Source organism: Sorex fumeus, unplaced genomic scaffold (assembly GCF_029834395.1).
Source record: "Sorex fumeus unplaced genomic scaffold, SorFum_2.1 ptg000086l, whole genome shotgun sequence".
Lineage (NCBI taxonomy): Eukaryota > Metazoa > Chordata > Mammalia > Eulipotyphla > Soricidae > Sorex > Sorex fumeus.
Window position 1 is genome coordinate 32,954,862 of NW_026606143.1, and position 23,604 is coordinate 32,978,465.

General features: G+C 50.8%; 1 protein-coding gene across 1 annotated transcript in view; it reads left to right on the forward strand.

The window, feature by feature from the left end:
- Nucleotides 1-23,604, forward strand: part of PHKA2 (phosphorylase kinase regulatory subunit alpha 2) — an 85,957-nt gene that overhangs the window by 30,445 nt on the left and 31,908 nt on the right. The window contains exons 6-13 of the mRNA XM_056131164.1: nucleotides 4,359-4,439; nucleotides 6,082-6,180; nucleotides 9,754-9,900; nucleotides 12,538-12,591; nucleotides 13,178-13,300; nucleotides 17,874-17,969; nucleotides 22,766-22,873; nucleotides 23,306-23,384. Coding sequence (XP_055987139.1) covers nucleotides 4,359-4,439; nucleotides 6,082-6,180; nucleotides 9,754-9,900; nucleotides 12,538-12,591; nucleotides 13,178-13,300; nucleotides 17,874-17,969; nucleotides 22,766-22,873; nucleotides 23,306-23,384 — 787 coding nt within the window. The remainder of the gene's footprint in view (nucleotides 1-4,358; nucleotides 4,440-6,081; nucleotides 6,181-9,753; nucleotides 9,901-12,537; nucleotides 12,592-13,177; nucleotides 13,301-17,873; nucleotides 17,970-22,765; nucleotides 22,874-23,305; nucleotides 23,385-23,604) is intronic.

Here is a 23,604-nt window from a genome sequence, read left to right on the forward strand (position 1 = left end):
TATTTTATGGTGTTTCGGGTCACACCCATGGGTGCTCAGGGACTGCTCCTGGCTTGATGCTTGGGGGAACCAAGGCCGTGCTGGGCTCAAACATGGGCTCCTCCCTGCGAAGCTGGCACTCAGCCCTTGAGAATCTCCTGGGCATTATGTTTGTTTACAACTAAGACCCCACAGGCCCGCAGATGGAGGGGGTCTGAGCATCCAGCCAGCTCTGAGCCATGCTGTGGGCCAGGGGTGTGGGGGATGAAGGGTTGGCACACCCAGTTTCTCTGGCTCTGTTGGGGCAGCCCCCTGACCCAAAAGAACAAGGGAACTACAAGGCTTGTTGTCGGGCTAGGAAGGAAAAGGTAATATTTGGCTTGAGAAAGAAGCCACTGAGGTCCGAAGCCAGGGTCAGTGAGCAGCTGTCCTGAGCCAGGGAGTGAATGTTTGCGGCTTTTCAGTGCCAGCAAAGCACGTGCAGCGCAGCTGGGTCCCAAACATATTTGATGATCAATAGAAGTGGTGAACAGCAATTGATTCTCAGTGGGAGTACGAGGGACCATCTCCCCATCCCAGGGGCTGTGGGCAGTGTCTGCAAGGGGTGGGCACTAACTGGCAACTAGGGAGGCTTGACATGCTGCTGCCCACCCAACAGTGCACTGGACTGCCCCACGACCCAGAAGGATTTTCTCGAAATGAGCAGGTGCTCAGTGTGACCAACACCGCTCTATGGAAAAGGAAAGTCTTGCTGTCGTTGGGGTAGTTTGGGTGCCAGTCCAAGCATTGCGCAGGGATCAGCCCTGTCAGTGTGCAGGTGACCATTTGTGGTGCTAGGGATGAAATCAGGGTCAGCTGCATGCATGGCAAGTACCCTAACCCCTGTACTATCTCTCCAGCCCCCTTAAGTCTTATGGAAAGGGTGGAACTTGAGTCGTACCTTGGAGCACCAAGGGGGATCTGAGTGGCCTTACAGTTAGAGACAGGCCACAGGCTCTGTGCAGATGTCAGGGTGTGCTTAGGGGCAGGGCACACAGAGTCAAGAGAGCAGGGCTATGGTGAAATTTGGGTTCCAGAGAATAGTATAGAATACAGTGAGTGGGGCTGGAGCCATAGCACAGCAAGTAGGGAGTTTACCATGAACGAGGCCAACATAAGTTCGATTCCCAGCATCCCATATGGTCCCCCAAGCACCACCAGGAGTAATTCCTGAGTGCAGAGCCAGGAGTAACCCCTGTGCATTGCTGCGTGTGACCCCAAAAGCAAATAATAATAATAATAATAATAATAATAATAATAATAATAATAGAATACAATGATCCTGTGGGTGTACAAGGAGGCTACCAGCCCATGGAGGATGATCAGCCCAAGAACTGACACCACCTGAGCTCCCTCTTCCTTTGCTTCTTCCTCTGTCCTTTTTACCCAAGAAACTTTTTAAAAAATTTTTATTAGTGAAACACCATGAGGTACAGTTGTAGACTTATAAATGTTTGTGCTTGGGTTTCAGTTATACAATGACCGAGTACCCATCCCTCCACCAGTGCCCATTCTCCACCACCAATGATCCCAGTATCCCTCCCACCCCCCATCTCCCCAATCCCACCCTGCCTCGTGGCAGGGCACTCCCTTTTGTTCTCTCTCCTTTTGGGTGCTGTGGTTTGTAAAAGAGGCATTGAGTGGCAATCATGTTCGGTCTATAGTCTACTCTCATCACGCATCTCCCATTGTGAGAGGAACCTCCCAACACCCTTTACTTGGTTCTCCCTTCTCTATCTGAGCTGCCTTTTCCCCTAGCGTGTGCGGCTGGCCTCAAGCCATGGAGTAAACCTCCTGGTACTTATCTCAGCTATTCTTTTTTTTTTGAGGTGTCAAAACTTTATTTTGTAACAAATCAGCTTTTTGGGGGGAGGGTGCTCTTTTTTCTTTTTTTTTCTTTTTTTTATTATTTTTAGTGAAACACCATGAGGTACAGTTGTAGATTTACAATTTTTTGTGCTTGGGTTTCGATTATACAGTGATCAAATACCCATCCCTCCACCAGTGCCCATTTTCCACCACCATGGATAATATCCCCCCCACCCCCATCCCTCCCATCTCACCCTGCCTCTGTGGCAGGGCAATCCCCTGTGTTCTCTCTCTCCTTTTGGGTGTTGTGGTCTGCAAAAGAGGCTTTGAGTGTCAAACATGTTCAGTCCATAGTCTACTTTCAACATGCATCTCCCCTTCTGGGAGGATCCTCCAAACACCCTTTATTTGGTGCTCCCTTCTCTATCTGAGCTGCCCTTTCCCCTAGAATGCCCGGCTGGCCTCTAAGCTATGGAGTAATCCTCCTGGTGTTGATCTCACCTATTCTTGGATATTAATCTCATATTTTGTTTCTTTATATTCCCCAGATGAATGCAATCTTTCTATGTCTATCCCTCTCTTTCTGACTCATTTCGCTTAGCATGATACTTTCCATGTTGTACCACTTGTATGTAAATTTCATGACTTCATCTTTTCTAACAGCTACATAGTACTCCATTGTGTAGATGTACCAAAGTTCCTTTAACCAGTCATCTGTTCTTGGGCATTCAGGTTTCTTCCAGGTTCTGGCTATTGTAAAGAGTGCTGCAATGAACAAACAAGTACAGATATCACTTCGACTATACATTTTTGCCTCTCTGGGATATATTCCCAGGAGTGGTATTGCTGGGTCAAATGGGAGCTCAATTTCTAATTTTTTGAGAATCGTCCATACTGTTTTCCAGAAAGGCTGAACCAGTCGACATTCCCACCAGCAGTGAAAGAGTGTCCCTTTCTCGCCACATCCGCACCAGCATCGGTTGCTTTTGTTCTTTTGGATGTGGGCCAGTCTCTGAGGTGTGAGATGGTATCTCATTGAATCTCAGCTATTCTTTACCCAAGAAACTTTATGGACACCAGCAGGTAGAGAAAATAGATATACAAATCAATTATCTACCGATCATCAGTTGTGATGAAATTTATTTCAAAATGACCCAAGTGTTCATTTATGGAAAGGCTCACAAGTGCTGTGGCTCTAGGGAATAGCAGTTTGTCATTTTAGACTCTTAGAGGGTAAGGGTGCTGAGTACTTGGCTCCAGGTTGGAGTGGTGATGAATTGGAGGAGGAGGAAAGGCCCTGCTGTGACGTGTTCTGCAGACGGGGTCCTACCGCCAGCATGGAAGCTGGTGGAGGAGACCTATGTTCTCACCCTTTGGAAATATTCATCTTTCGAGATTAAACATATGAAAGTCACAATTCTGGCTTCGATCCCAATCTATTTGGCTTGTGATCATCCAATAATATGCAAAATGCAATAATCTTGCAAAATGGTGCTTGGGTTATTGAAATGGAAAGTAGGATTAAAGAAGTTCTAGAAGTTCCGTGTGTGTGGATAATGTTCTCTGTGTGCACTGAGTGTTCTGAGCTGAAGGGAAAAACAGAGACACACAGTGTTCGCCACCTCGAGTTTATCTTTAGCTCTCATTACTTACTGAGCATTTTTTCCCCGAGTAGTAATGCTAGAGGGATAGGAAGTGATCTTAAATGCTTTGGTTGGCTTCAGCTAGTCAAGCCCATTTGTTAGTTTCTTTATTTCACTTTACAATTTAATGTCAGAAGAGCAGCATTTTATTTGATTTGAAGATAAATACACTTTTTTTAGATTTTTAAAGTTTTTAAGTTTTTTAAGGTTTTTTTTTTTTAAGTTTTGAGCACCAATGGTGCTCATGGGTTACTGCTGGTTGTGCTCTCAGGAATCACTCCTGGCAGTACTTGTGGGACCATATGGGATGCCGGAGGCCCAACCTGGATCAGCTATGGTCAAGACAAGAGCCCTACCTGCTGTACTATCTCTCTGATCCCAAACACACTATTTTGTTCTCTAAGAGGATTTCTAATACACTAGTGACTTTTAGGAATAGGGCATTTAAGAGTGTTTTTCTTTATTTGTGTATTTTTTGTTTTTGTTTTGGAGGCTTGATTTTTTTTTTTTTGGCTTTTGAGTTCTACCCAGTGGTACTCAGGGTTCACTCCTGGTGGTGCTTAGAGGACCATAATGGGATGCCAGGTTGGCCACGTACAAAGCTAATACCCTATTCATCGTACTACCTTTCGGTCCCCTTAAGAGCATTTTCACATGTAGTTTTGTCCCTCTTGAACATTTACTTTCAAAAGCCTGCTCTGATGTCAGATGAACCAGAGTCAAGGAAGAAGGCAGTCTGGCTCTGTCAAGCAGTGAGGCTGGTGGCCTTCCAGATAACTTATTTGTGTTTCATGCTGCCTGTGTTAACATAAAGGAACCATTTTCCATGGCACTTCTCAGGGACTATTTTTTTTCTTCTGCTCTGACTTCTCCCTTTCTCTCCCCCAGGACTACGGAATGTGGGAACGTGGCGATAAGACGAATCAAGGCATCCCCGAATTGAATGCGAGCTCTGTTGGAATGGCCAAGGTGATGGGCCCCTTTGGATTTTTATTCCTTTTGTGTCTTTACTGCTTTGATTTGGATTTCACCTTTTGGGGGTGTGGATTTAATCTGATTAGCACAGGTTTCCAAAGTTGACAGCAAGCCTGAAATTCCAGTGGCACAGTAACCTAGCAGAGTACAATAGGCGAGGAAAATAGGTCGCTTAAATGGAAATCTGCCTGGAAGTAAGGGTGCTGTGCCCTTCTGATCCATTGTTGTGTATTTAAGAAGCTGGAGTGGGGACCCCCATTCCCAGTCTTTTTTTTCCCAAGTCACAAAGACAGCTGAAGGGTGGTACCACTTGAAAGGGTACAAATTCGAAAGTCACACAGCGGGGCTGGAGCAATAGCACAGCGGGTAGGGTGTTTGCCTTGCACACGGCTGACCTGGGTTCTATTCCCAGCATCCCATATGGTTCCCCGAGCACTGCCAGGAGTAATTCCTGAGTCCATGAGCCAGGAGTAACCCCTGTGCATCGCCAGGTGTAACCCAAGAAGCATAAAAGAAAAAGTCACACAGCACTAATAAGTGAAGTGGGCCAGATTGAAAAATATGGACAGGAGTGGGGATACAGGGAACGTTTATCTCAGGAGAACTTCAATCAGGAGCCCAACAAATTGCTGGGGATGGTGTAGCAGTCGTGTAAAGGAGCTAGAAGCCTTTTCCCACAGGTCCTCTGATGCTGACTCCCCCGATTTCCTTGTGATTTTCAGCTGAAATCGGTTTGGTTGGTGGGAGTTCGGAGAGTTGAGGAGTCTCTGGGGGTCTGAGGGCCAAGTCAGGTGGATGAGTTCGACTCGTGGCGAGACATAACGGAACCCAGAGCCCTTAGGAAACTTCTTAGGCCATATATGACATGGCCCACAGGGCAGACTCGCTCTGCCGCCTCCAGTTACCTCTTTTGCCTCTGCTTTATTCATCTGCCCTGCTCAAGACTGAAGTGTATTTTCAGACAGTGTCAAGACTCTAGAGCTAGGAATTTTAATGCAAAAATAAATATTTTCTGTTAAGGTCTACTGGCATAGGGCACATGCTTTCATATTAAAATAATTAATTTTGGTTTTGCTCGGGAACCACACCCAATGATGCTCATGCGCTATGCCTGGCACGGTGCTTAGAGGCCACTCCCAGCTGTGCTTGGGGGACCAGGTGGTGCTGGGTTGACTCTGGGGCTCCCCCATGCAATGCATGTGCTCTGGCCCATTGAGCAATCTTCCTAGCCCAAGAATTCCATCAGTGCCAGATATGCAAAGCTTAGAAGATCAGTGGTGACATAGGTGAAAGAGACTGGACCATGAGCATTAGTTCATAACGTGTGTGTGTCTGACACATGTTATGAACTTGTTAAAGTTTGTTAGATTTTTTTTGGTAGGACAGTCATGTGATTTGGCCAGATGTTTTTCTGTTTCCTCTTTGCTACTTCTTCTCACCGGGAGCAGCAACATAGAGGCGAGTTGTCATCCACTGGCAATAAGGCTAAAACGTGACTGTGTCCTGAGCTGGATTTTAATGTGCCTCATCACTTTTGGCCAAACCTGCACACTTGATTACTTAATGTGAAAGGAGTAGGAGGTAGGGGAGTGGACGTTCCCTGGATAGCAAAAGTAACTCTTCTGTGTGTTTGTAGGCAGCACTCGAGGCGATCGATGAGCTGGATCTCTTTGGAGCCCATGGAGCCCGCAAGTCAGTGATCCACGTCCTGCCAGATGAGGTTGAACACTGCCAGGTAGCCCTCACCTTGAGAGCCCCAGAGAGTCCTGGAACCTGCCCTGCAGTCCTTTGTAGCTTGGTCCTCCTTGGCACTGTTGTGCTCAGTTCCCTCACCCCCAAAATGAGCATCTGAGACCTTGCCCTCCTGCCCATACCAGGTGGCCTTAAGGATCAGAGCAAGTCAAAGCAGTTTGTGAAAAGAGAGCATGTTGCTCACTTTTTAAAAAAAATTATTATCCATGAGTGGCTCTCCGGCACGGCCATGCCTCCAGAGGCAAAAGGACTTAATCCAGAGCCCGGCAGCTTGCGGCAGAAAAGTGAATGGACTATGCGTTAAACCATGGTGCCATGCCTCCCCAGGAGGGAAAGGGTGTTGCTCCCTTCCGCCTTCCTCCCCCCTCACCCCCCCAGCAAGGTGGCCACCGCCTCAGAGTTTATTGGAAAGCCAGGTATGAGCTGGCGGTGAGATGGCAACTGCAGTCTCATGGGAAGGAGGGAGGTACCGGCTCATCCTTCATGCCCTACCGAGGTCACAAGTTCCCCCCCCCCCCCCACCCCATGAGTGGCTCTCCTGCATGGCCATAACACCAGAGGCACAGAAACCAATCTTGTAATTATCTGACTCTTGGCAGAAATCCCTCCAGACTTACCTGGTAAAGTATCAGAAATCCAAAATCATATGGTTATCATAACCAGCTATAGAAAAAGAAATATTTTCAGCAGTTCTGATTGTTGGGGTGAAATTCTAAACAATAATGATGCCTCTTTTGTCGAAATAATGAATGTAATCAAAGTAGAGAGAGAGTTAAGTAGAAATCATCTGCCTCCCAGGCATTGGGAGGGGTGGGAGGGGGGTATATTGGGTTTCTTGGTGGTGAAAAATAAGTACTGGTGGAGGGAAAGGTGTTTGATCACTGTATGACCGAGACTTAATCTTGAAAGCTTTGTAATTTTTCCCACAGTGATTCAATAAATATAACAAACAAAAAAACAAAACAAAAAAATTTTATTAGTGAATCACTGTGAGGTACAGTTACAGGCTTAAAAACTTTCGTGCTTGCATTCCAGTCACACAATGATCGAGTACCCATTCCTCCACCAGTGCCCATTCTCCACCACCGATGATCCCAGTATCCCTCCCATCCATCCCCCATCCCCCCCATCCTCCATCCCCCCCATCCCACCCCACCTCTGTGGCAGGGCATTCCCTTTTGTTCTCTCTCTCCTTTTGGGTGCTGTGGTTTGTAATAGAGGTATTGAGTGGCCATTGTGTTCCACCTATAGTCTACTTTCAGCATGCATCTCCCATCCCAAGCGGGTCCTCCAACTACACTTTACTCGGTGTTCCCTTCTCTATCTGAGCTGCCTCTTCCTCCAGCATGTGAGGCCAGCTTCCAAGCCGTGGAGCAAACCTCCTTAAAACACACTGTGGTCGGGCTGGAGCCATAGTACAGCAGGTAGGGTGTTTGCCTTGCATGCGGCCAACCCAAGTTCAATCCCCGACATCCCGTATGGTCCCCCGAGCACCAGCAGGAGTAATTCCTGAGTGCAGAGTGAGGAGTGTGACTCAAATTCCTGAGTGTGAGTAATTCCTGAGCATCACTGAGTGTGACCCAAAAAGAAAAAAAAAAAGACACCAAACCATTGACAACATGAGGCCAGCCATCAAGGCAAACTTCTTTTGCAGAGTAGGGTAGAGGAGTCTTTTAGCACATTGAGGATTTCCACTCTCTCTCTCGTTCTTTCTTTCTTTCTTTCTTTCTTTCTTTCTTTCTTTCTTTCTTTCTGTCTTTCTTTCCTTCTTTCTCTCTCTCTCTTTCTTTCTTTCTTTCTTTCTTTCTTTCTTTCTTTCTTTCCTTCTTCCTTCAATGCCCCCAAATTGAATGACAAGCACTAGTTGGGCTGGAGACAGGGGCAGACTTAGAGAGTAGAAGGGAGATGAAATAAAGGAAAATGGCAAATTGGGGGAAATTCTGCCTTGGCGAAGGTCACATCAAAGAAAGGAATCATTTCATGTGGCCCAGGATGTTTCGTTAAGCAGACAGCACATCAGTCAACCAAGTCTTGTTTAGCAAGGCCCACGGTGTGCCAGGTGCTATGACAGTCGTTGGTGGTGGGGGGGGGGGGGGGGGGGGGGGGAGGGGGAGGGTCTGGAGCAGCTAGTAACGAGGGCACCTGGGCGGCGGAGAATAGTTCCGGAGCCGGCTTAGAATGGGCTGGTCAGTCACTACTGAAAAGGAAGGTTTATTTCGAAGCTGAAGAATCTCTCCCCTCTGCCCCCACACCTTATTGGCATTCTACCCTCCAGTTCATGAGCTTAGTGGAGAGTAAGCAGGGTGGAGTTACACAGACTCGAGCTGGTTGCATGTTAGTGGTTGTGCAGGCTAGTGCAGTATGCTCCAGCCTTTTTATACCTGTGGAACACGGCCTGTCCTAAGAACCAGCCTGTGGATCAGGTGGAGCAGTAAGCAGGTAGAACAACTGGTCAGACCTGTGGTTTTCAGCCTTCCTCTGCCTGTGAGTCAGCCGGGTCCACGGAGTGGGCTTGAAGACCTGCTCCAGGGGTTGTTGTGGGAGCATGGCCAGGAGGGAAGGCCTGGCTGAGAAGCCCCGTTCCCGCTGCTGGCTGCATGTTTCAAGCCTCACGGCCCTGTTCTCAGATGCTGACTTTGCGTGTATGAATTGCTCACATACCTGAATTCCCTCTTCCTAAGGGAGATTTGAGAAGCGAATGTTGCAGGACTGTGTTCTCATGTCTGTGCATGTTAACTCTTGGTGTTCATTCCCTTCCCCGCCCTTCCGGAACTTTCCCCTATAATCTCAGCCCCCTTCAGTTTACAGTGCCCCATCCAGCCACCTTATATTGAGCTCATTAGTGCCATTAAGTCACCCATTCTCTGCAGAACTACACTGTAGCACTTCTTGTAGCACTTCCTCCCATTGTTCATCAAGTTGCTCGAGCGGGCCCAGTAACGTCTCCATTGTGAGACCTTGTTGTTACTGTGTCTGGCATATCGAATACGTCACGGGGAGCTTGCCAGGCTCTGCCGTGTGGGCGAGATACTCTCGGTAGCTTGCCGGGCTCTCCGAAGGGGCTGAGGAATCGAACTCGGGTCGACCAGGTTGGCTGCATGCAAGGCAAACGCCCTACCCGCTGTGCTATCACTCCAGCCTATACCAGTTCTATTTAAAAAAAATTTTTTTTATTTAGTCACCATGAGTGACAAAGTTATTCACGTTTGGGTTTCAGGCTTACCATGCTCCAGCACTAAATCCCCCACTGTCCCCCATCAATGTCCCCAGTTTCCGTCTTGCCTGGAGAGCTCTCGAGCAGGTTGCTTGGTGGTTTCTCTCCTCAAGTGCCGCACAGAGTCAGCTAAAGGCTGCTTTCTGCGCTCCCTGCACCCCCCTCTCCCCCAAGGGACAGCAGTCTCTGGCTTTGGCTGGGTAGGCGACGGCCCATGGGCCCTATTGGTAGGCCCGATCTCTACTCAATATGGGCAGATGCCAGGCACTAAGGTCATTTGTGTTTTCTAGACCCTGTTTCTCTTAGGGTTTCCCTGCTCAGAGTTGCCTATTTGTTTTTCAGTCAATTCTGTTCTCCATGCTGCCCAGAGCGTCCACATCGAAAGAGATCGACTCGGGGCTGCTTTCCATTATTTCCTTCCCTGCCTTTGCTGTAGAAGATATAAACCTCGTGAATGTGACCAAAAATGAGATTATTTCCAAGCTTCAGGTAAGCAGTGGCCATCCTGGTGCCATTCTGTCTTGTCTTAAGTGCCACTTCAACCGTATGGCATGGAGCAGCTCTTCGATGCCTGGGCCTGCCATGATATTGGCGACTGGACTGGTCTCAATCTCAGTGGCCTCCTAGAGGGAGGTGTCCAAAGCAGAGGCCACATCAAGGATATAGCCTCAAACGGATCAAAGGACTTCATTCTCTTCTGAGGAGTAAACTTTGACCCCTAAGCCAAAACCTCATCTATGAGCCTCACTTGGTACCACTACCATTGCCCAAGCTTTTTAACTCCTGAGAGATCACAGACACAGTCCTTTGAGAATCTCTTAAAAGCTTCAAGTTCGTATCTGAAAAAAATGTCCTTGTCCCAATGTTCTCAAACCTTACATACCCATTTCAGGGAACTTGGAAATTTCAAGATTCATTTGAGCTTAAGGACATCCCTGCTCTGGGGTAAAATGCAGTAACTCTGACACATTCCACCGAACTGAAAATAATGTTACTTAATCCTCCAGCTGGAGCGATAGGGCGTTCTCCTTACACGTGGCCAACATGGCCGACCCGAGTTCGATTCCTCCGCCCCTCTCGGAGAGCCCGGCAAGCTACCGAGAGTATTCGATATGCCAGACACAGTAACAACAAAGTCTCCAATGGAGACGTTACTGGGCCCGCTCGAGCTGAAGATTGTATTGGTAATAAAAGATTGGTAATAAAGTAATTGGTAGGCTGGAGCGATAGCACAGCGGGTAGGGCGTTCGCCTTACAAGCGGCCAACATGGCCAACCCGAGTTCGATTCCTCCGCCCCTCTCGGAGAGCCCGGCAAGCTACCGAGAGTATTCGATATGCCAGACACAGTAACAACAAAGTCTCCAATGGAGACGTTACTGGGCCCGCTCGAGCAAATCGACGATCAACGGGAGGGCCTTTACCTTTTACCTTTTAATCCTCCAGCCAGCTGGCATTAGCAGTAAAATTACCAAAGCTTCATGGGCCGAAATCTGCATATTGGAGATCCTACGTAGACTCAGTGAAAAATGCCACCTTGGAAAAAAAGGGTTAAAGGATCATCACTTATATCCCCCAAAGAAGGTGGCTGTCTCCTGTTGCCTTTAGTGGCAAAAGAGGACCTCTGGGTCTTGGAAGTAGGCAGGGAGTGACCCGTTTAACAGAGGAGCAGCTTCCAGAACAATCTAGACATGGCCACAAGGGGGCGTGCCGAGCCCTGAAAGTTGTCAGCACTAGCCGGCCTTCGTGGCCCCTCCTCCTGCCCCCCAAGCCTGTGTTGCCATCCTGGGGACATGGAGGCAGGAGAGAGTGCTGGCAAGGCTCCCCTTTCTGGACACCGAGGAGCCACCCACCTCCCGCCCCGTCCCGGCAGCCGCCTGGGACTGCAGACCGTCCTCCAGGAGAAGCAGTCCACCCAGTTTCTGCCTCGACAGCTTGTCCTCGTGGAGGGGCCCCTTTGCACCGTGCCCGAAATAGCCAGAGCGACACTGCACTCCGCCACTGTGCACTCATACAAAGCCCTCAGTTTACACGGGGTATTATTACTTTAAGAGAACTTGAGGGCCGGAGTGATAGTACAGCAGGTAGGGCGTTTGCCTTGCATGCGGCCAACCTGGGTTCGATCCCCAGCATCCCATATGGTCCCCCGGGCACCGCCAGGAGTAATTCCTGAGTGTAGAGCCAGGACTTAACCCCTGAGCATTGGCAGGTGTGACCCAAAAAGCAAAAAACAGAGAACTTGAGTTTTGTTTTGCTTGGGACCACGTTCAACCTTGGGTAGGGTCTACTCCCGTCTGGGGCTTCGCTCCTGGCCATGTTCAGGGACGCACTTGGTGTCGGAGATGGAAGCAGGCTTCCTGTGTATAAAGTTGGTGCCCCACTTTTGCTCACGGAGATCTCTGGCCTTCAATATTACTTCAGTGACTGGAGGGAGAGAGAGAGAGAGAGAGAGAGAGAGAGAGAGAGAGAGAGAGAGAGAGAGAGAGGAGAGAGAGAGAGGAGAGAGAGAGAGAGCACTTCACCTTGCACTTGGCTCACCCTGGTTTGATCTCAGTGACTCTTGAGCACAGAGCCAGGCATAGACACAGAATAACCCCAGTCCTGCCCCTTCAAAATAAAAATTTAAAAACACTACTGACAGAACGGGCTGGAGCGATAACAAAGCAGTAGGGCATTTGCCATGCGTGCAGCCGGCCCGGCCAAGCCAGGTTCGATTCCTCCGCCCCTCTCGGAGAGCCCGGCAAGCTACCGGAGTATCTCGCCCGCACAGCAAAACCTGGCAAGCTACCCGTGACGTATTCAATATGCCAAACACAGTAACAAGTCTCAAAAAATGGAGACACTACTGGGCCCGCTTGAGCAAATCGATGAACAACGGGAAGACAGTGCTACAGTGCAGTGCTACTGGCAGAATGGAGCACTTGTGCACTTCTCATTACCAAAAGACTCATGGGGGTCGGCTCGAAGGTAGAGCAGCCAATCCTGAGTTCGAGCCCAGCCACCTCTGCTACCAAAAAAAAAAAAAAATCACAGGAAAGGAGATTGATGGGCGGGCGTGAATGAAAATGGAAAGGCAGGACATTCCTCTCATTTCCTCAAATGAAAGTGATTTTTCTTTATCTTCTTAGGGACGATATGGATGCTGCCGTTTCCTCCGTGATGGTTATAAAACCCCAAGAGAGGTTGTATTTAAATATTGTTTCTTCTCATTCCTTAGCTGTTTGGTGCCAAGTTGCCACTGTGGTGTTCTCCCTCTATTGATTATAATTACATGTTGGAACATTGGAAAGGGACGTCTTAATTTTGGAGGCAGCAAGCCTGGAGTTAGGCTAAGTAGAATAGCAAGATCATCAAGAGGGCAGCAGGCTGGTGGTTAGAAACCGCTTATAGACAAACAGTCCCGGAGCTCACGCGCTTTTAAAGGACCAACCGCGGGCTTCTCCCTGGGTTGCTGTGGCACTGTGACTGATATAATGATATCAATAAAGCAGTCTGCCAAGCCCTGTGCTTAGCAAATTGCTGTTTATTTGCTAGAGATATAGAAGGCTGTAATGCAATAAACTACCGGAGAGTCTTGTGTAAATTTCTGATTTTTCTCTTCTGACTACGGGCAGAACATCTCCCGTTAGCGGAACCAGGATCCTCCCTATCTTACAGCCCCACAGAGTCAGATGGGCTGGGGAGCACGGGGACCCAGGGAGCTTGACTGGTGCTGTGGTGTGTCAGCTGACTTGGACCTTTCTAGAAGGTCTGCCTGTTTGATTTCAGGACCCAAATCGATTGCATTATGACCCTGCCGAGCTCAAGCTCTTTGAGAACATTGAGTGTGAGTGGCCTCTGTTCTGGACCTATTTCATCATCGATGGCCTCTTCAGCGGCAACGCTGTGCAGGTGAGGCGGGGCTGCAGTTCTCCATGCTGGTTAGTGGCAGGGATTCAGGGCCCTGTTTGCTTTTCCCTCACAGATCTCCCCCAAATCTGAGGGCTGAGGGCAGTGATGATTGCATTCCTTTCCTCTGGGGTGTGCAGGCAGCGTGAGGAGGGGGTTGGGGCGGGGGGGGGGGCAGTGGGAATCTGCTTAGTCTGGGATCTGGGGCCCAGTCAGCCTGGCTGGCAGGTTAATCCTGGCAGTGAATGAGCCCAGCCGGGTGGGGACTTCAGTTCTTTTCCATGTAGCTCAACTTCCCCGAGAATGCAGAAGCTGGTGCTCTCTCTCTCTCTCTCTCTCTATCTATCTATCTATCTATCTGTTTGCTTTTTGGAGTCAAACCCAGCAATGCAGGGGACACATGGGTTACTCCTGGCTCTGCACTCAGGAATTACTCCTGGCAGTGCTCGGGGAACCCTATGGGATGCTGGGGACTGAACTCCCTTCCCGCTGTGCTATTGCTCCGGCCCCCAAAATTGGTGCTCTTTCTTGAAGCTTCGGCCCAGAACTGGCCCAGCAGCCCTGGGGTTGTGTGCTCTGGTTCCGTAGGTCCCCTGCCTCGGGTTGTGGGGGGGGAGCATGGACGATGCACAGACCCAGGACATGAGCTTCAGGGGCTGTCAAGGAGTGGCGCGGCTGCCAGGCTCCCTGGTTGCTGACGCGTTTCGCTCAGCACCCTGTCGGGCGTGTGGAGGGGAGAATGTTTTGAGCTGGGTCTGAGGGCCCTCCTAGCTAATGTCTTGTTTAATAGAAACCTCTGAGTTGGGGGTCTCGGCCTCCCGCCTTGCTCCCTGCTGTCTCCGCTCCCCACAGCACAGGCCAGAGGGAGCTTTTTAAAAGGCCCATTCCTGCTATTGCTGCCTTGCCGCAGCGCCCTGAATGGCTTCCTGATTGCTGGGAGGAACCGGAGGAGCCGGGGAGGGGGGGTGGAGAAGTGCTGGTTCTTGCTTGTTTGGCCGCCCCATCATCCCATCACCGCCTCATTGCTCGCTTGAGCTTTCCTTTTGTTTGTTTTTTGTTGTTGTTGTTGTTTTTGGAAATTTTATTGAATCGCAGTGAGATAGTTACAAGCTTTCATGTTTGGGTCACAATCACACAATGATCAAACACCCATCCCTCCACCAGTGCACATTCCCTACCACCAGTATCCCCAGTTTACCCCCCTTTCCCACCCCCCCTGCCTCCATGGCAGACATGATTCCCCATCATCTCTCTCTACTTTTGGGCATTATGGTTTGCAATACAGACTCCGAGAGGTTATCATGTTTGGTCCTTTATCTACTTTCTGCACACATCTAACCTGAGAAAGTTTTTTTTTTAATTTTATTGAATCACCGTGAGATAGTTATAAGCTTTCATGTTTGGGTTACAATCACACAATGATCAAACACCCATCCCTCCACCAGTGCACATTCCCCACCACCAATATCCCCAGTATACCCCCCTTTCCCACCCTCCCCTGCCTCCATGGCAGACATGATTCCCCATACTCTCTCTCTACTTTTGTGCATTATGGTTTGCAATACAGACCCTGAGAGGTTATCATGTTTGGTCCAGCGCTTTCCTTTTGCAGTGTCGTGTGGGGACGGGGCGCTCCCTTGCTCAGATGCCCTGCTCACTTCACTCCCTGGCAGTGGGCCCCTTGCAGAAAGCTGGAACTGGGGCCCCATCACTAGCTCTGCTGTGCTTGCAGGGGTCCTGGGTTCCATGCCCTGCTCCTCCTGGTCCCTCCCCCCAGCACCAGTGGGAGAAACTCTGGAGCACAAAACTGGGCGTTGCCCCGAGACCTGCTGGGCGTGGACCCCAAACAAACAAATCTGAGTCAGGTGTCTGTCCCTTACAAGTGAGCTCACATAACAGCGTGGTTCAGTCTGTCTAAACCCTTCACTTACCTGTGACGGGAACCTGGTAGAGGTGGTCTCTGTCTAGTCCCTGGCATGTCACTCATGCCGGGTCCACAGCGAGTGCCCCGGAAGTAGTTACTGTAGACACTTTAGTGCATATTTTAGCATTGACTCTGTGCCTGAGCATGCTTGGGAGAGCAATTTGCACATGCCCAGGAGAAGCTCTTGTGAGTGGCCCAGCGTAGCTGGGTTTTTCCAGGCTGTTCTGCTCCCCGATGCTGCATTCAGAGATTTATTTTGGCTTCTGAGAGGGCAGCACGCTTGGAATATTCATATTTCCCCCTGTTGAATCTTCCTCTGAGACTTCAGTGATGATCTTGGGTTTTGTCTTTTTATCCCAGAACCAAATGATCGCCAAAAGGAGTCGGTTTGAATGTCTTTTATGAGCAGGCTTGATGAGGATCAGAAACAACTCCCCATAAAAAGCTAAGGAGATTTAGTAAGAATGAAAAAGACTGTCCGCGTTGGTGCCTCTGTTTCTCAGCCTCACGAAACCTGTGACTTTTACCTCTCATTTTTTTCTCCTACCTGCTTCCCACTGACACCATGTCTGGGCTCTGCAGGACTTACAGGAGGGGCTGGAGCAATAGCACAACGCATAGGGCGTTTGTCTTGCAGGCAGCCGACCGGGGTTCGATTCTCAGCATCCCATATGTTCCCCCGAGCACATCCAGGAGTAATTCCTGAGTGCAGAGCCGGGGTTCGAGTCTCAGCATCCCATATGTTCCCCTGAGCACATCCAGGAGTAATTCCTGAGTGCAGAGCCGGGGTTCGAGTCTCAGCATCCCATATGTTCCCCCGAGCACATCCAGGAGTAATTCCTGAGTGCAGAGCCAGGAATAACCCCTGTGCATCGCTGGGTGTGGCCCAAAAGGCAAAACAAAAATTACAAGAAAAGAAAAGGAGCTCTGGAAGGGGAAATATCGGGAAAGGAAATATGGCAAAGGGGAGGGGGAGTATGCTAATGAACCACCCAAGTGGCTGCTCAAGACTCCGCTTTCTTTTATTTATTTATTTATTTATTTTATTTTAATTTTTTTTTTTTTGCTTTTTTGGGTCACACCTGGCGATGCACAGGGGTTACTCCTGTCTCATGCACTCAGGAATCACTCCCGGCGGTGCTCGGGGGACCATATGGGATGCTGGGGATCGAACCCGGGTCGGCTGCGTGCAAGGCAAACGCCCTACCCACTGTGCTATCGCTCCAGCCCCTTTTAGTTATTTTTTTATTAAATCACCATGAGATGCAGTTCCAAAGCTTTCATGTTTGAGTTTCAGCCATACAATGATCGAGCACCCATCCCTCTACCAGTGCACACTTTCCACTACCAGTGTTCCCGGTATCCCCTACCCCAATCCCAGCCCTCCCCCTGCCTCTATGGCATTTTCCCAGATACTCTCTCTCTCTGCTTTGGGGCATTATAGTTTGCTCACATTTTCCCTCTAGCACCATTCAAGCCTGCCTGCCAGGGGCAGACACTAGATCATTTATTTTCTATTGCTTACTTGAAATATCATGAGAGTTCACACAGCCGCGCGCTTCTGGAATTCTAAAATTGTAAATAGTTGGGGTGCAGAGACATCTCTGTAGGGCGCTAATCCATTTGGGGATTCATTTGGGAGTCTCTGGACCAAGGTCGTTGGTGTGCTGAGATGGTTCCCGGAGGCAGCTTGTGGGTGTGACAGCTAAGACCCCAAAGACAGAGTGGGGGGAGGGCAAGGTGGAGGGGGACGGGGGGGGGGGGAGATGGGGAGGGAGGGACAGACCGACTCCTCTGCCACTACCGTGAGGCCTGAAGTCTTAGTCCTGGAACCCGCATACCTAAGACTCTATTTTCTTCCTTTTCCCCCTCCTCAGTAGAAAGGATTATATTATTGCTTTTTAATAGTGTGTGTGTGTGTGTGTGTGTGTGTGTGTCGTGCAAGACATGCTCTTGGGGGTGCTGGAGACATAGTACGGCGGGTAGGACACTTGCCTGGCAGATGGCCAACTTGGGTTCAATCCCTGGTACCCCTGATGATCCCCTAAGCACTGCCCAGAGTGATCCCTGAGCAGAGAGCCAGGAGTAAGCCCGGAGCACTGCCAGGTATGGTCCCCAAACCAAACCAAACCAAACCAAAAAGACATACTCTAGCACTGTGCCACCTCAGCGCCCCAGTGTGGGTGCTATGGGCGCTGCCTTTTGAGGCTGGGACCCAGGGTTGGTGGCACCCGACTTCCTTGCCCTCACCTCACATTTCTTCAGCAGCTCTTTCTTGAGCAAGAAATGTTTGAATGAGGGTCTTGGACGTGGAAAAGTAGCAGTGGGCGGAAATGAGAGCTGCTATTTTAGGATCTGGCCTCCATTCCAAGCAGCTTATAATCTAGCTGGCAAGGCAAGATTTAAAGCTGCAAGAAGCGTGAAATATTTATGAGTGAAAGGCAGCTGTGGCAGTGACTCGTGACGCGGGCTCTTAGCAAGAGGCCCCCGACCCTCCAGGAACTGGAGGTCAGTGCACATGGCTGGCTTGGGACCTGGCCCCTGACCTCTCTGTGGCCGGAACAGCGTGCTTGCGTGTCCTGTCACCATACATACCGCCACTCCCAGCCCCCTTCCACAGCACTGGGGCCCGGATGGGGGGTTCTTTTCCAGATCCAGGAATACCGGGAGGCCCTGGAGGGAGTATTAATCAGAGGCAAGAACGGAATCCGCCTGGTGCCTGAACTCTACGCCATCCCACCCCACAAGGTAAGCGGCGGGCGACCGGCTGCGGCTGGGCCCCTGCACGATTTGCGTTGTCACAGACTCCCTGGATGAGGGATTGCCAACACTCTGAGGATGCTCCTCTCCATGCCCGGAGTGGCGGTGTCAGAGCCATGCTTGATGGGGCCCTGAGCCTAGAGCGAAAGACCTTGACAATGCACACGCTCGTGCGCCACCCCAGGGGGAAGTGGCCAGTGTCTCCTCGGACACTGGGGACAGCCGCACAGGGCTCACGCAGCCCTTGTTCTTTAGGGTCTCGCGATTCCGCATGATCATAGCCTTTGCTGCAGTTCTCTGCCGGGGACCAGGACCCCGCCACTCCCGGGAAGGGCCCCACAGAGAACTGGGTTCCACATGACTCACTTTCTTCAACGGGGTCTTGAAGGACTTATTGTGGGACGGTGGCCCTCCGCACGTGTCCTGTTTCCAGGGATTCATGGCCCGTGTGATTTCTCACCTTCCTTGTTGCTTTGGAGGAAGGAGGAGAGTTCAGAGAGCACCCCCCTGCCCCCCAACCCCCAGGGTTTGTGGGGGATCAGAGCCCAGCTTGGGGGTTAGGAGTTCTGTGGTTGAATGTGGCCCTTCTGGTCTGACCAGAGGCCTGGCCCCTCCTGAGACCACATCCCAAATTCAGGGCCTCCCCGAGTGCTGGAGAATCCTCATCCTCTCCCTCTCTATGGAAGCTGAGGACTGGGGCACTGGCAAGGGGCTTTGTGGGAATGTGTGGGTGCAGAGACACCTGCAAGCACACACCCGGGAAGGCCAGTCCCTTGCCCGCCTGGGGCATTGGCACAAGAGAAGTAGCAGCAGGAGGGACTTCAGAACCCAAAGCAGAGGAAGGGGAAAGAAATGACGTTCTGCCTGTGCCCTCTGGGTGGTATAAGCAGCTTCCCCCCCCCCCCCCCCCCCGCTTTGTGGGCCACACCCAGCAGTGCTTGGGATTCTCTCCCAGAGATGCTGGGAGGGGGTGGGGGAATCATGCAATGCCAATGATTAGCCGTGGGATGCCCTCACGCGATGTCCATGTTCCAGCCCTTTGAGCATCAACTTGGCCCAACCTGTGCTTTGTCTTTCTCTCCTTCCTTCCTTCCTTCCTTCCTTCCTTCCTTCCCTCCCTCCCTCCCTCCCTTCCCCCTTCCTCCCTCCCTTCCATCCTTCGTTCCATCCTTCCTTCCTCCCTCCCTTCCATCCATCCTTCCTTCCTTCCTTCCTTCCTTCCTTCCTTCCTCCCTCCCTCCCTCCCTTCCTTCCTCTTTCCCTCCCTCCCTCCCTCTTTCTCTCCCTCCCTCCCTCCCTTCCTTCCTCTTTCCCTCCCTCCCTCCCTCTTTCTCTCCATCCCTTCCCTCCCTCCATACCTTCCTTCCTCCCTTCCTCCCTCCCTCCCTTACTCCATCCCTCCCTCCCTCCCTTCCTCCATCCCTCCCTCCCTCCCTTACTCCCTCCCTCCCTCCCTCCCTTCCTCCATCCCTCCCTCCCTCCCTCCCTTCCTTCATTCTTTCCTCCCTCCCTCCCTTCCTCCATCCCTCCCTCCCTCCCTCCCTTCCTTCCTTCCTTCCTTCCTTCCTCCCTTCTCTCCTTTCTTTCTTTCTTTCTTTCTTTCTTCCTTCCTCCCTCCCTCCCTCCCTCCCTCCCTCCCTCCCTTCCTCCTTCCCTCCCTTCCTCCCTTCCTCCCTTCCTTCCTCTTTTCCTCCCTCCCTTCCTCCCTCCATACCTTCCTTCCTCCCTTCCTCCCTACATTCCTCTTTCCCTTCCTCCCTTCCTTCCTTCCTCCCTCCCTCCCTCCCTTCCTCCCTTCCCCCTCCCTCCCTCCCTCCCTTCCTCCCTTCCCCCTCCCTCCCTCCCTCCCTCCCTCCCTTCCTTCCTTCCTCCCTTCTTTCTCTCCTTTCTTTCTTTTTTCTTTCTTTCTTCCTTCCTTCCTCCCTCCCTCCCTCCCTCCCTCCCTTCCTCCTTCCCTCCCTTCCTCCCTTCCTCCTTTTCTTCCTCTTTCCCTCCCTCCCTTCCTCCCTCCTTCCTTCCTCCCTTCCTCCCTACCTTCCTCTTTCCCTTCCTCCCTTCCTTCCTTCCTCCTTCCTCCCTCCCTTCCTCTCTCTTCTTTCTTTCTTTTCTTTTCTTTCTTTCTTTCTCCCTCCCTCCCTCTTTCTTTCTTTCTTTCTTTCTTTCTTTCTTTCTTTCTTTCTTGTTTTTTGGGTCATACCCAGTGATTCTCATGGGTTCCTCCTGGCTCTGCACTAAGGAATATTCCTGGCAGTGTTCGGGGTACCATATGGGATGCTGGGCATTGACCCCGGGTCAGCCACCTGCAAGGCAAGTGACCTACCCGCTGTGCTATCTCTCTGTACCCTCTCCACCCCAAGCTGTGCTTTTCTTTCTGATGAACAGCCCTGACAACAGGGAGTCAAACATGCTCCCCAACTTTTATGTTTATTTGTTTTTGAACCACACCCAGTGATTTTCAGGGTAACTCTTGGCTCTGCACTCAGGAGTTACTGCTGGAAGTGCTTGGGAAACCGTACGGGGTGCTGGGAGTTGGTCGTGTGCAAGGCAAATGCCCTACCTGCTATATTATGGCTCTGGCCCCATCTGCAGTTTTCTTGCTTCTAAATTCCGCATGCTAACTTTTGGGTTTCTACGTGTCATGACCAACTTCACTCCCCCCAGCTGTGGCCGCCAGAAGCTAGCAGGCCATTGTATGTTGACCACAGCTGCCATGGGCTGCTTCCAGGTTATCTCTGGGAAGACTGCTCCATCACACCGGGAACATACAGTGACCACTGGGATGTAGCCTGCCCGGTTCCCTGCAGGTGGGATCACACAGGCTGCCCCTGTCCTTGGAGTGGCCACAGCCCTGGGCCAAGGTGGCATCCAGTTTGGATGTCAGCCTCACTCCTTCTCTCAGACAGACATCATCCTGGGACTGCCAGTGGACAGCTGGAGACCAACAGTGCATGCCTGGCTGCTGCCTCACTGGGCATCCAGCTCAGGATGATGGCTCACTGCTGCACCCGTCAGCCCTGTTTGTTCAGGCTCGAGGGCTAGCAGAGAGTCTAGCACTTATTCTAGCGTGGATCCAGCTAGTGTCTTCCGGCTTGTAGGCTCCCTGGCTACCAGGAGGAGCTAGTGGCTGGCACGGAGGCAGACATGAGTGGCAGCAAAGGCATGGGGCGTCTGGGGACCTGCACGCCATTGGGAAGGCCTGCAGAGGGAGCAGGGGAGCAGAGCAAAGCTGATTTGGGCCCAGACACCTGTCTGCCTTTCGTTCTGTTTGATTTTGTTTTCCTCATTGCAGATTTTGTCTTTTATCTTATCTGTTCTCATTCTAGAATTATCTTTCTTTCTATCAACGCCCCCCCCCCCCGCCCCGTTCTCTCTTTGCGCCTCTTACACTTCAAGTCCCTTCAGTGTAAGGTCTGATTGTAAGAATCTGTGTGTTGTGAAGCATCCAGGCTTCCACAGAGAGAAGAAATGCTTTCTTAGTCATCACACTGCTGTAAAGTAGCCACTAGGGCATTTGGGAGAATCTCCTTCCATAGTGTTGTGGAAGGCATCGGATGACAAGTGACATTTCTTTCTGTTGTGTTCGGTTTAAGTGGCGAAGGTTGTCTTCTGTTTACTAGTGCTGCGTGGTTCGTAAATGTTAACAGTATCACTGATGAATGCCGGGCAGACAATGGCTCCCCTCCTGGTACTATTTGTCCTTTTGGAAAAAGACTGTTTCCATTGCCCTTGACAGACTTTTGTGTTCTGGACGGAACAGCGTGGTGACTAGCTGTAATGACTAAAACCCAAAGGTCAGCCTGCCGTTTCCAGCAGGGAACATTGCAGACTCTTTTAAAAAAAAATTTTTTTTTGTTTTGTTTTTGGGCTACACCCGGCTGAACTCAGAACTTACTCCTGGCTCTGCACTCAGGGATCACTCCTGGTGATGCTCAGGGAACTCGTATGTGGTACTGGGGATCGAACCCAGTAGGACACATGCAAGCCAAATGCTCTCCCCACTGTACTGCTGCCCCGCACCCTAACTTTTGTAATGTTCGCCTAGCACCTTCCGGCAGAAAGAGGACTGTAGTTTATTCAGATGATCAGGACCCCAATGGATTCAGCTTTTTGAGACCCCGATGGAAAAAAAATGAGTGCTGTAGGCAGTGGTGGTTGAGCCTCTATAAATAGCGCCACCTTCTGATCGGCTCCTTGCACTGCACGCAGAGTTTGAACCCTTGGCGATGGCAAGCTCCAAGAAACCTGACTAAGCATCCCCGATGCTGTGCTGCAGCTGTCGGATGAGATCATTGTCCCGATAAAGCAGCCAAATGCAAGGCTGGACTGCGGAAGTTCTTGCTGCTCCGATCTGTGCAGTGAGAAGGCTGGCATTGCGATGACTCTGTTTCTTACCATCAGTGGGATGTGTGTGTGTGTGTGGGGGGGGGGGCGGATAGAGCAGTGACGGGAAGCAGGTCTAGATGAGGCAGCCACCCTTGGCCTCTGGACCCCAGTCCTCACAGGGAATGGCCTGGAAGAGTAAAGAATAGCATTTGGTAAAGCTTTCACGTGTTTGTGCTTGCCTTTCTTTTTTACCTTCTGCATCCACCCCATCCCCGCCCTTCTTTCTTTCTATGTGTTTTGGGGCCACCCCCCTTGGTGCTCAGGGCTTATTCCTGGCTCTGTGTTCAGGAGCCACTTCCGGCAGGCTCCAATCAGGTTCCAGGGATCAAATCTGGGGCAGCCGAGATTAAGCGCCCGCCCCGCCCTACTACCTCTCTGGCCCTGTGCTTTTTCTCTTGTAGGTGGACGAAGAGTATAAGAATCCTCACACGGTGGACAGGGTGCCCTTGGGGAAGCTGCCCCACCTGTGGGGCCAGTCCTTGTACATCCTCAGCTCACTGCTGGCAGAGGTAGGCACGCGGGAGCTGCCTATGCTGGGACCCGTGTCCTATGCAACACGGGGGACCCTGGAAGAGCCCAGTGGGACCGTCTGCCAGAGCAGCTGTGAAAGTGTTGACATCTTCATGGTTTGGACTGAGCTGGGGTGTCCATTGTACACGAGACCCACCGCAGGGTCAGCTGCTCCTGCCATTCTCATCCATGGGAGAATGAGTACGGGCTGACCAGTCCCGGAAGTGTCAGAGAGATTTGCCTTGGAAATTCCTGCGTCCATGGCTGTCTGCAACACTGTTTCCGAGCAAAGAGACATTGGCTTAGAAATTAAAAGGAGAAAAATTCTGGGCATGCCGGGCATCCAAAGAGATGGCCCCAAAATTTCGGTGGAAGGGGAAGTAGCCCTCAGCTTCCTAGTGCTTCACAGTGCGTCTTCTGCTCTTTCCTAGGGATTCCTGGCTGTGGGTGAAATCGATCCTTTAAATCGAAGATTTTCCACTTCTGTCAAACCTGATGTCGTGGTACAAGGTTTGGAAGCATCTTTACTACTGTTTAAACTTGTAAAAGCAATGCTAGGGGCCGGAGCTGTAGTACAGCCAGTAAGATGTTTGCCTTGAGCACGGCCAACCTGGGTTTTATCCCTAGCACCCAATATGGTCCCCTGAGCACTGCCAGAAGTGCTCCCCTGAGCACAGAGTTAGGAGTCAACCCTCAGTACCACCAGGTTTGACTTACAAACAGAAAAGCA